Genomic DNA, 12,746 nt, shown 5'->3' on the forward strand with positions numbered 1-12,746 from the left:
TGTGATGACTTGAAGATCCAATATTAAACTTTAAGTGCGCACCATTCATTGGAATTATCAAGTCAACTTTCTTTAATAATTGAATTCAATGATGGATCATGGCGGTTGCAAGCTATTCAACAACATGGTTCCTTCCATGTATCACAAATCATCTAACTCAATTTCACTTTAATTATACTATAACATGTATCTTTATTTTCCTTTTCAAAGATACATCCTGTCATTCCATAAACTAAACAATAATGTATACTTTTAATTGTGAATGACAAATAAATGAACAGAAACATAACTATAATTGAATTCACAAGTGTTAAACAAAGAGAGCATTATTGCAATAATGTATATATACCAGATTACATTCATAACAAGGACTTGTTCATAACACCCATCCTTTCAACATGACCAATAAATGTTTTGGGTGGTAAGCCTTTAGTTAATGGATCCGCTATCATTAAATCTGTACCAATATGCTCAATTAACACTCTACGTTTCTGCACTTCTTCTTTGACCGCTAAGTACTTCAAATCCATATGTTTTGCACCTTTCGAGTACTTATCATTCTTAGAGAAGAAAACAGCTGCAGAATTGTCACAATAAATCCTTAATGGTCTAACAATACTGTCAACAATGCCAAGCCTTGAGACAAAATTCCGCAACCACAAAGCATGAACAGTAGCCTCAAAGCATGCTACAAATTCAGCCTCCATGGTGGAAGTAGCAATAACTGATTGCTTTGCACTTTTCCAAGAAATTGCTCCTCCAGCCAATAGATAAACATATCCAAATGTGGATTTTCTTGAATCCACACATCCTGCATAGTCTGAATCCGAGTAACCAATCACTTCAAGATTATCTGACTTCTTGTAGGTGAGCATATAGTTCTTGGTGCCTTGTAAGTACCTAAGAACTTTCTTTGCAGCCTTCCAGTGGTCCATACCGGGATTACTTTGATATCGACCCAACATACCAACAGCAAAACTGATATCCGGTCGAGTACAAGTTTGAGCATACATCAAACTCCCAACCACTGATGCGTAAGGAATTGACTCCATGGCCTTTCGTTCCAAATCATTCTTAGGACATTGCATTTGACTAAATTTATCCCCTTTCTGAATTGGAACTATTCCAGCAGAGCATTTATCCATTCTGAATCTCTCTAATACGTTAATATATGATTTTTGAGACAATCCCAACAATCCTTGTGATTTATCACGAAATATTTCTATTCCTATCACATAGGATGCCTCACCCATATCTTTCATTTCAAAGTTATTAGAGAGAAACTTCTTTACATCATGTAACATGGCAACATTATTAGTAGCAAGCAGAATATCATCAACATATAGGACTAAAATTACAAACATGCTCCCACTAACCTTCATGTAGATACACCGATAAACAGTGTTTTCTACAAAACCATATGATGTGATGGTATCATTAAACTTGAGATACCATTGTCTAGAAGCTTGTTTTAGTCCATATATTGACTTCTTTAATTTACACACCATATTTTCCTTTCCTGCGGAGACAAAACCTTCAGGTTGATCCATATATATTTCTTCCTCTAAGTCACCATTTAGAAAGGCGGTCTTTACATCCATCTGGTGAAGCTCTAAATCATAATGAGCCACCAAAGCCAAAATAATTCTCAAAGAGTCCTTTTTAGAAACAGGAGAGAAGGTCTCTTTGTAATCAATGCCATCCTTTTGAGTAAAACCTTTGGCAACAAGTCTGGCCTTATATCTTTCAATATTGCCTTTTGAGTCACGTTTGGTCTTAAAGACCCATTTACAACCCACTTGTTTATAACTTTCAGGGAATTCTACTAGATCCCAAACTTGATTGTCATCCATTGACTTTAACTCTTCTTTCATTGCATTGAACCACTTTTCAGAATTATCATTTTCCATGGCTTGTTTAACTGAGATTGGATCCTCATCAATGCTTAAGTCACATTCATGTTCAATAGAGTAAACCACATAGTCATCTGAAATAGCTGGTCTCTTTTGCCTTACAGACCTTCTTAATATTTCTTCTTGTGGTTCCTCTACCATTTCCTCATTAATGACTTGTACATTGTCACTTGGTTCATTATCTATATGTTCATTTTGTGGTATTGGAACATCAACTTGTTGTCTCTGCATGTTGTGTGACTGTGATACAACAAGAGGGATAACAACTTGAGAAGAGACATGTGTAGAAACATTACTGTTAGTCTCTTGAATGTCCACTATACGTGATTTATCACTCCCACTGAACTGGCCATTCTCAATGAACCTAGCATTACCAGACTCAACTATTCTTGTACTATGGTTAGGACAATAGAACCTATATCCTTTTGACTTTTCAGGATAGCCGATGAAGTAACCACTAATGGTTCTTGCATCAAGCTTCTTTTCATGTGGATTATATATCCTTACTTCTGCCGGACATCCCCAAACATGAAGATGTCTTAAACTAGGTTTCCTTCCAGTCCATAGTTCAAAAGGAGTCTTAGGAACTGCTTTACTAGGAACCCTGTTAAGAAGATAGACAACAGTCTTTAATGAATACATCCACAAAGATTTAGGAACATTGTTATGACTCAACATACTCCTAACCATATCCATGAGAGTACGATTTCGCCTTTCTGCTACACCATTTTGTTGTGGTGTACCGGGCATTGTGTATTGTGCACAAATACCCTGACTTTTGAGAAACTTTGCAAATGGACCTGGGCATTGTCCACTTTCAGTGGATTTTCCATAAAATTCACCACCTCTATCAGATCTCACAACCTTTACTTTTCTATCTAATTGCCTTTCTACCTCATCAATAAACACCTTTAGGATGTCCACTGATTGAGACTTTTCATGCAAAAGATATAAATAACAATAACGTGAAAAATCATCTATAAAGGTGATAAAATACTTTTCACCACTCCAAGATGGAATGTCAAATGGACCACAAATATCTGTGTGTATTAATTCAAGAAGTTCATTACTTCTTGTGGCAGAATTCTTTGATATGTGTTTAGTTTGTTTACCTTTAATACAATCAACACATACATCCCAGTCACCAAAATCCAATTGAGGTAAGATTTCATTTTTCACCAACCTCATAATCCTTTCTTTGGATATATGACCCAATCTTTGATGCCATAAGAAAGCAGAATTTTCATTCTGTACATTGCACTGACTACTAGAAACATGTTCAACATTAAACAGGGAATTAGTAAAATTAAAGTTAAGATTCAAACGATATAATCCATCACATAAAGTACTAGAACCATAATAGTACGTATGTCTATACAAATGAAAAACACCATTTTCAATCTTAAAATTAAAACCTAAACAATCCAACTTTGCAACAGAAATCAAGTTTCTAGCACAACCAGGAACATAGAGACACTTTTCAAGATCTAGACAATAACCAGTGTCTAGAATCAATATGTAAGTCCCTATTCCTTCTATTCGTGCCTTCATTTTGTTTCCCATGTATAAATACTTTTCAGTTCCTTTTATGGGCTGGATTGAAAGAAATCCCTGCATAATATTAGAAACATGAGTGGTAGCTCCAGAATCTAACCACCAAGTATTATTAGGCACTTCAACAATATTTGTTTCAAAATTTACAGAAACATAAAATGTACCTTTCTTTTCAAACCAGGATTTCCTTTTCGGACAATCTTTCTTGAAGTGACCCATCTTCTTGCAAAAGAAGCATTTAAGGTCCTTCTTGATTCTACCCTCATTAACTTTCATTGGGGCTTTGTCCTTCTTGTTCTTCTTTCCTGGATTAGCTTTGCTGGAGGTAGAACCATCATGAGTCATGAGATGAATTGAATGATCCTTCAGTTTCTTAAGCCTTCCTTCCTCTTGAACTAACATGGCCTTTATTTCTTGAAAGTTCCATTTATCTTTAATAGTGTTATAATTCACTTGGAACTGGCCAAATTCAGGAGGAAGAGAGTTCATAATAAACTGTACCAGAAAGGATTCATTCACCTCCATTCCCATTGACTTCAACTTTGCAGCTATGTTTGCCATCCCTGTTACATGATCATGAATGGGCTGTGACCAATCAAACTTTTTTGTTGTCAACTCACTCATGAGAGTTCCCACAATGGACTTATCAGTAATGTCCGACTGTGAATACTCCTTGATCATCCTTATAAATTCCTTTGCATTTTTGGTCTTGGGCATAGATGGCTTCACATTCTCTGCCATGGTCATGCGCATCAAGTTCAAAGACAGCCGATTAGACCTTTGCCAAGCCTCATAAAGAGTCTTTTCATCTGCTGTACTGGTCTCATTAATGGCTGGGGGCATCTCATCCATAACTATGGCCAAATCTAAATCGAACACACCCAATTGAAACTGGATTTGTTCGTACCAATCAGCATAGTTCAAGCCATTGAACTTGATCACACCACTGCCCAGACCACACATATTCATGGAAGCTGTAGAAAAAGAAATATATATAAACTCACACACATTAATGCTTTGATAAATTTAATGGATTCAGACAAATAACTACACTAGTCATGCATTTAAGTTCACCTTTGGGTGACGCTTAAACTGATAAATACCATACGAGTCATTCATTTAAGTTCACCTTTGGGTGATGCTTAAACTGACATATATCATACAATTAAGATGATAAAAATAAAAAATAAAAATAAAATAGATGTACTTTAATATACAATCAATCATACTCAAGTCTACATGTATGCTATCTTTGGATATGCAAACATATTTACTAAGTATATGAAATGTATGTCTCACTTTAATATCATTATAAGCAATGGTTCACCTTTGGGTAATCCATATATGCCTTATAACAATGACTTTCAATAAATCCATAAACCAATTAATATATCCATAATTTGGTATCCTTCATTTCATGAGTGATTCCATAATTCAACTTTACTTTAGAATTAATTAAAACGTAAAATTTGATCACTTTGGTGATTACAAATTTACCATACAATTAATTCCTAAATTAAATATCATGTCACAATTACGTAACAGTCAACACTTTTAATCATAATTCAAAACTTTAATTTGTAATTCAACTTCCAAATAAATTTCTATTAAAATTGCAACTTACCAATTAATATAGCTTTCACTTCATCCAAAGCAATAACTAGTAATATTCCATTCCATAACAGTGACGCATACTTAAAAATTTTGCAATAAGAAACCAATGTGTATGCTCGTAACAGTGAAAGCATTTCAATTTCACATTTGCATTTCAACAACCAAACATAAATTCGCGGCTTCCAATATTTCATGACATCCTTATATACTATTAAATAATGCATATTGCAATCTAAATGGTGCAATGAAAACCAATTAAACAAAAAACCCTAAATTCCATAATTTCAAATTAGGGTTTTATGATTTGGGAAATACTTTTATGGAGAATCATAAATTCCTAAACCTGGCTCTAATACCAATGTAAAATTTAATCTATATAGTTTCCATTTTCTAATCAGTATAAGAAACTACTCTATCATACATGAGGAACGTTTAGAAATTATGATTCTCACAATTATGTTATTAGAAGAGTTTAAGAACTTACCTGGATCCATTGCAAAGTTCTCTTGATCAATGTTTTCCCTTCTCTTACTTCTCTTTAATGGCTTCTTGATGATATAGAATTACCAAGTACGAAGTCTTCTCCTGTCAAAGTCACCTTTCCTTATGTTCTCTTGAAACGTAAAACTCTACCGCTTTTTTTAGGAGCAACTGTCATTTTATTCTTTTAGTATTTTAAAACTTTAATAAAATACTATAATACCCCTATGAAGTGAGAAGTGAGGGAATTAATTTAATAAATCTAAAATAATCCCCATAACTTTAATAATTTATATTCTAATAATCATCACATTAGAATCTTTACATTAAAATTATTCTTTAAATTACATGAACCAAATATTAAATTAATATATAATTTAACAGAAGATGCATCAAGGGACCATATATTTTGGCCAAGTCTCTTAATTTTCTGTGTGGTGCAGATGAAAGAAGATTGTGTATGTTTCCTATGACAGGTAGCTTCCATGGTCCTGGTGGTATTTTTTGAGATGACTCAGTTTTCTTGAGATTGGTCCCTATTTTGAGTGCCAAAATCATGAACAGAATAAAGGGTATGGTAAGGGCTAATATCTTAGGCAACTCATAATCCATGGTGACAGAAGAAACTAGTAAGGTTTTCTGAAAGTTCAGATGAAAATGAGGATTTTGTTTTCCCTTTATTGCTTTCTGGTGGTTTTTGCCGCTGCAAACTTCAAAGTAAAGAATCCTTTGGCTTATTTCTTTTTCATACATATCGCTAAATATCCTGTTTATATTAGGAGTATGGCACTCGACAGTTCATTAGTATGACCCACCTATTGAACATGTATGTATTGCTTTTGACGCTTTCTTCAGCAAGAGCCGTACGAATTGTGGATAACTTTGAATCATGGTTCTAAGTCGTGGACCACGTTGCAGTCTTAAGTTATTTTATTTATGTATTAAAGTAAAATATTATAACTGTTAAAATAATAATTTAATATTCTTGTTTTCTAATATTTGTAAGATTTATTCAACGTCACCTTTTAATTTTTTTCTTTTCAATTTAATTCTCATTATATTTAGAAGAATTTAGACTATTATAATGTTAATTTTTATTATTATTATTATTCATTTTACATTAACAAAATCAACTTAAGCTTTTAACTCATCTAGTTCTCACTTTGACATTAATTTGTAAGTACCAATCCCCATTATGTTTTGTCTAATAATTAAACAGGAAGCACTCAAATTAAGCTAAGAATGATTGAATTTCGAAGAAGTGTAAGTAAAAGGTAAAAATGAGAAATTGAAAGATTACTATGTTGGACACCACTAAGTTAATGTTTCAATTTGACCATGTGGGCTAGGGTAAAAAAAGTCCACATCGAAAAAAAGCCTCTATCAAAGAAGTTCATTGGTGGAGCTCCAAAGGTGCATGAAGAGCTCCATGGGCAGCGAAAATGGATGAAGGAATGGAGGCAAGTTGGAAGGCACTTGCAAGCAATGGAAGGTGAAAGATGTGATAGGATTTCCTAATCTATGCTAGCCTAAGGAAGGTGGCTAGAGGTAGAGAGAGGAAATCTCTAGAAAGTGGTGACTCTCAAAGGCAATAGAGGGAGGAGTGCTCTTAACTCAAGTTGCATCTATTGCATAAAATTTCAAGAGTGTCTACAAATGAGTGAAATTTTGACTTTTATATGAAGCCATTTACACATGAGAAAGGAGAGCCATTGGATGGAGTGGGCCTTGATCTTGGCCCTCAGATCAAGCTAGGAGAAGGAGACAAGATCACGCCCCTTGGATCTTGGCTTGAAGAACAAGAAGGATTCTTAGCCTTTAGATGTGATGACCAACCTTAGTCAAACCATGAAGCAAAGAAGCCTCCTTGTCTTGATAATCTTGGCCATGTATGAAGGGAATTGGGCTGAGCCCAATTTTAACCCATCCTATGTTCCTTTCATGTCTTATGTATTATTGGAAAGCAAAGCCCAAACAATGGCCCAATTTAAATCTACACTACTAGATTTACATGCACTTCTTTAAGTCTTTGTGATCTCTTTGGCCCATGTAAAGAATGTGAGAAGCCCATTGAATTTGTGATCATCTAATGGGAGGCCCTTTTGAATCTTTTTCATCATTGATCTTGTAATTGGGCCTTTTAATGGGCTTGGGCTTGGGCTTGAAGGTGCAATTGGGCTTGGTGGGGTCACATCATTCATAGGGCCAAAAATTCCACAAAAGCCTTGTGGGCCAGCGCAATCCATGGGCTTTCATCTTCAACATATAAAATATATTATTATCAGTGGGACGGGCCCGATGACCTGGAGAAGCACGACGACTCGGATGGACTCAACGACCTAGACGGGTCCAACGACCCAAACGGGTCCGACGATCCGAACGGCCTGACGACCCGAACAAGCCCTAGGATCTGAATGGGCCCGACTATTCGGTTGGGCACGACGATTCGGACAGGCCAAACAACCCATACTTGCACGATGGCACGAACGGGCCTGACGACCCGGACAAGCGTCACGACTTAGATAAACCCAAAAAACCAGACAAACCCAAAAACCCAGATGGACCCGACAACTAGACGAGCCCAACGACCTGAACAAATGTGACGACCCGAATGGGACCCACAAACCCGATGGGCCCGATGACTAAGATGAGTTTGACGACTGAAATAGGCCTAACAAGTCAGACAGGCCTGTCCGGGTCGTCAGGCCTGCCCGTATCCTCGGGCCCGTCCGCAACATCGGGCATGTTCGGGTTGTCAGACCCATATGGATCGTCAGGTCCATCCGGATTATTGGGCTCGTCCAAACCGTCGGGCCTTAGGGCCTGTCCGAGTCATCGAGCCTCCCTAGGGCTTCGGACTTGACCGGGTGATCGGACCCATTTGGCTCGTCAGGCTTGTTTGGGTCTTTGGACTCGTCCGTGTCGCTTGGCTTGATCTTTGACTATGGCTTAATGTAGTATTATTTGGAGGGCCTAACCCACCTTAGCCCTAGTCCTAACCTACTAGAGATGGGGCTTTAGGGGTTGAGGTTTTTTTTTGGCCCCCTCATTTGAGGGCCCTTTAAAAGGGAGCTTTATGAAGAGTGGGCCAAGGCTGACCCATGGGCTAGGGGTCAAATTGACACCTCTAGGCGTTACCTCCCAATTGTGAATAGTGTTGAGCACCACTTGACTTTCGCTAAGCACTATCTCCTAGCGATTAATTGTTGAGTGGCACTTGACTTCGATAGAAAGCTCATTTCTATCTGGCTTTAGACACTGATTTTGATTATATGACACTTTTGGCTTATTTTTGCTGTCTTCCTCAAGATAAAGGGAGCTTTCTGATGGTTTTTAAGAGAAAAACACATTGGGAAGACCTTTGGGATTGCAAGGGTTTTTGGGAAGATCTCCTTTCATCTCCTTGGATCTTCATCTTTTTTCATTGTTCACATTTCCTTTTTGAGATTTTTCTGACAATGAAGAACTGAATAATTTTTTTTGGGCTTAGATATAACCAACTGAACTCTCATGTGATTGGTGTTGACTGTATATACATATAGATGCCTTTCTATTCAATGCTAGTATTTTTTTTCTATACTTAATGCTTCTTTCGGCTTAATCATACATAACTTGATATTTGATTCATTAGGTATTGGAAATATCTTTTTGTGATTTATAAATAAAACAAAATACCTAATGAAGCTTGTATATGAGAATGGAGTTTGACTAACTATTTTTTTCTTAACCCGTTTTTAGTGAAGGTGAGTTTGTTTGTTCAGTGCTCAAGGAATTAAATATTAACATAGAAATCTAAGTTCATTCTACTAAAGAATTGGGGTTTAGGTAAACTTATGGGTTTACTTTAGCATTAAACTTATGGGTCTAACTCTAATAAAAACGTACTATACCATTTCTATATATTCTGCTTTCTCAGTGTTTGATAAAACCTCAAAAAGAGTTTTTTTTTTTACATAGTTTTAATTTCTTAAACCTTAACACAATTTATAGAAATACTATTATGTCTAAATTATTTATCAATTGCAATTATTGCCATGTATTTCACAAGTCCTTTGAGAGAGCCATAATTACTTATTAGTTGCTATTGTGCAACTAGTACTTGCCATTGAACAAATCATGGTAATAGATATTTAAAAGGATGGCGATGTGTCATTGCAAATCCAATGTGTCATTTTGAATTTACCAATGGGCCCAATCACACTCTACTTTCATCTTCACCTTAGCCTATCACAACAAATCATCACCTTTCTCTACTTCTTCTCTCCACACCCCAACCACTATCCTTTCTTCACTTCTATTTCCACCAAAACACAAATGGAACATGAGTAGATGAAGAGAGGTTGCACTTTTAAGTTTCCATTTTTGTTTATGACATTAACCTTTATAATATATTTGAATGAGACAATTTAAGAGAGTAATTAATTTATTTGGTGTATTTGAAATTCTTTGAAACAAAAATGAGTTGTTTGGATGAGGAAATTAAAATGAAATTGAAATATAGGAATTTTAAAAAGGTATTTTCAAATAACTAAAACAATAGAATTTGAAATTCACTCCTGCTCTTGGTGTTAATTTGATCCATGGCCGATGGGCCAATCCCAAACCACTCCTAAATAAGCCCTCATTTTATCAACCAACTCAGGTTGACTTTTGGCCAGGCCGACTCGACTTAATCCTTAATCAAGCTAACTCTACTATTCTAATTAAGGAGATTCAATTCAACCACTAAAGCCAACTTTGCTTGACCTTCAACCTAAATTTGCTTGGCTCAACCTTTTGCTTGATTCTTTAGCCCAAACTAGCTCTACTCAACCTTTGGCTTAGGTTGAGCCAACTCGATTCTTCGGTCTAATCGACCTGGCTTGACTAACATGGGTCAGCCTTTGGATCAAATCGTCTTGGCTCAATCTTCGACCTAGACCAACTTAGATCAACATTTAGTCCGAGCTAATAGATCAAACTTCACCAGAACTAACTCAACTCGACTCGATTCTTTGCCCTAACTGATTTGAGTCAACCTTTGGCTTGGCTAACTTGGCTTGATCTTCGGCTAGACAAACCCGACTTGAATTTCGGCTGGGCCAACTCGAATTGACTTTCAATCGAGTCGAAGAGGCCAACTTTACTTAAACTTCGGTCTAGGCCAGCTCGACTCGACGTTAGGCTCGGGTCAGCTCGACCTTCATCCTGGTCTAGCTTAGCTCAATTCTACGATCCAGGTCGACTCAGCTCGACCTTCAACCTAAGTTGGCATGACTCGATTCTTCAACTCAATAGACTTCGCTTAACCTTTGACCAAGTTTGGCTCAACCTTCGGTTTAGTTTGGCTCAACTCAGTTCTTTAGTCTAATCGATTAGGATCCATTTTTGACCCAAACGTCATGACTTGATTTTTGACCTAAGTTAACTTGGCTTAACCTTTAGCTCGAGCTAACTATTTTGGCTTTTGTTACTCTTTTAGCCTTGTTAGCTTTTCCTTTTCGTTAGCTTTTTGGTGTTCATGTGGGATTTTTTGGTTTTGATCCATGTGTAAGGGTCAAACCTTATGGACTAGACCAAATTGACAACTTTACCCTTTATACACATTATACATAAATACATGAAGCTATAAAGTTGGCCTAGTGGTAAAAGTTTGAAGGAAAGGTGAAAAAGGTTATGACTTCAACTCCCTTCGCTAATAAAACTAATAAGTAACATTTGTCAATTAAGAAAAAATACACATATATATTAAAAAAAGTTGAATTATTAAATATTATTTTAATATATATTTTTTAATTTTAATTTTAAAATACATATTTTTGAAATGAAATTTTATTTTAAAAGAAAAATCAATTACTTTATAAAAAAAATGAAAAATATATTAATCATGTAACTTTCCATTTAATAGAAAAAATATTAAATAGAAACATCACATACATTAATATAAAAGAGCAACAAGAAAAGTATAATAGAATAACTATTACACTCATCCAAATATACATCAAAGAGTTTTTCAAAAGGATACAAAAAAAACATAAGAAAGAATCCTTCAAAAGGATGCTAAGAATAAGGAATTAGCTAAAACATCTACTCTAAACAACAACGTCTCCTTCCACTTGATAAGGATCAACAGGCGTCTCCTTGTCTACTCACACCAATTTTTGGTGATAATTGCAAAAGAAAAGACAAACAAGAAAACATAAGCACAAGGAGAAGGGTAAGCTAGTGAAAATAAAATGAGCAAATAATAATGAAGAAAATTTAAACAAAATCAACATGTATTACCAAACATAGAAGACGCACTAACTGAAGTATCCAGACACATGTAATGAAATCGAATTCACTAGAAAGTTGCACTTGTGGTGGCCTCTATTACTCTACAGAGCAATTGCCAATGAGTTTCACCCTACCACACACAAGGTTAATTCATGATCATCTAAGGTCATTATCCTCCCTTAGACTAGGACCTTATACTACTCTCACCACATGAACCATTTTACTCTATGTGAGTCTGAATACTCATTAGAGTGTCAAGATGTAACCTTACTTGAATTCATAAATCATTACATACACTATATTACCACCAAAGGAATTTATACATGAAATTTTCACAACTTTCACATGTTATCTTAGAATACCCATATCTCATGTAAAACAAATTAAGTCAAGTCTCAAAAATACCATAATATTCATGTATAGTTTCATACAACATATTTTTAAAATTAACTTAATCAATCTCAGGTTAAAAATAAGGAATAAAAATTCTACAGCATTCTCGTTTGGGCTAGAAATTCTCGCTTAAGCGACAGGGGCTCTCGCTTAAGCTTGATATTCTCGCTTAAGCGACAAGGACTCTCGCTTAAGCTAGAGATTCTTGCTTAAGCGATAAGAACTCTCGTTTAAGATAAAAATTCTAGCTTAAGCTAGAATTAAACAAAAATAAGAAGTGTTTTAGGGGTTTTTCTCACTTAAGCTAGAAATTCTCACTTGAGCGACAAGGAATTTGGCCTAAGGGAATATGAGCACTAAAACCCCAATTCAACCTAAGAAGCCAAAACACAATAACACATAAGGGGGAAAATGAGGCTCTGATGATGATCTAAATGGAAGTAAAAACCATAAAATAGGAAAGGAGACGGAGGTTGGATTTTTAACTTACATGGGGAAGAAAACATTTAATTGGATTTGAAGAGGACTCCGTAGTGA

At 35.7% G+C, this 12,746-nt stretch overlaps 1 protein-coding gene across 1 annotated transcript; it reads right to left on the reverse strand.

Annotated features, from left to right (window-relative positions):
• Window positions 1-359: 359 nt before the first annotated feature.
• Window positions 360-1,145, reverse strand: LOC146888187 (secreted RxLR effector protein 161-like). Its single transcript, XM_085669753.1, has one exon. The coding sequence runs from the start codon at window positions 1,143-1,145 to the stop codon at window positions 360-362; it is 786 nt and encodes a 261-aa protein (XP_085525879.1).
• Window positions 1,146-12,746: the final 11,601 nt, after the last annotated feature.

The sequence above is a fragment of the Vigna unguiculata genome, chromosome 2, assembly GCF_037176805.1.
Source record: "Vigna unguiculata cultivar grain cowpea cultivar isolate G323 ecotype 2 chromosome 2, ASM3717680v1, whole genome shotgun sequence".
Classification (NCBI taxonomy): domain Eukaryota; kingdom Viridiplantae; phylum Streptophyta; class Magnoliopsida; order Fabales; family Fabaceae; genus Vigna; species Vigna unguiculata.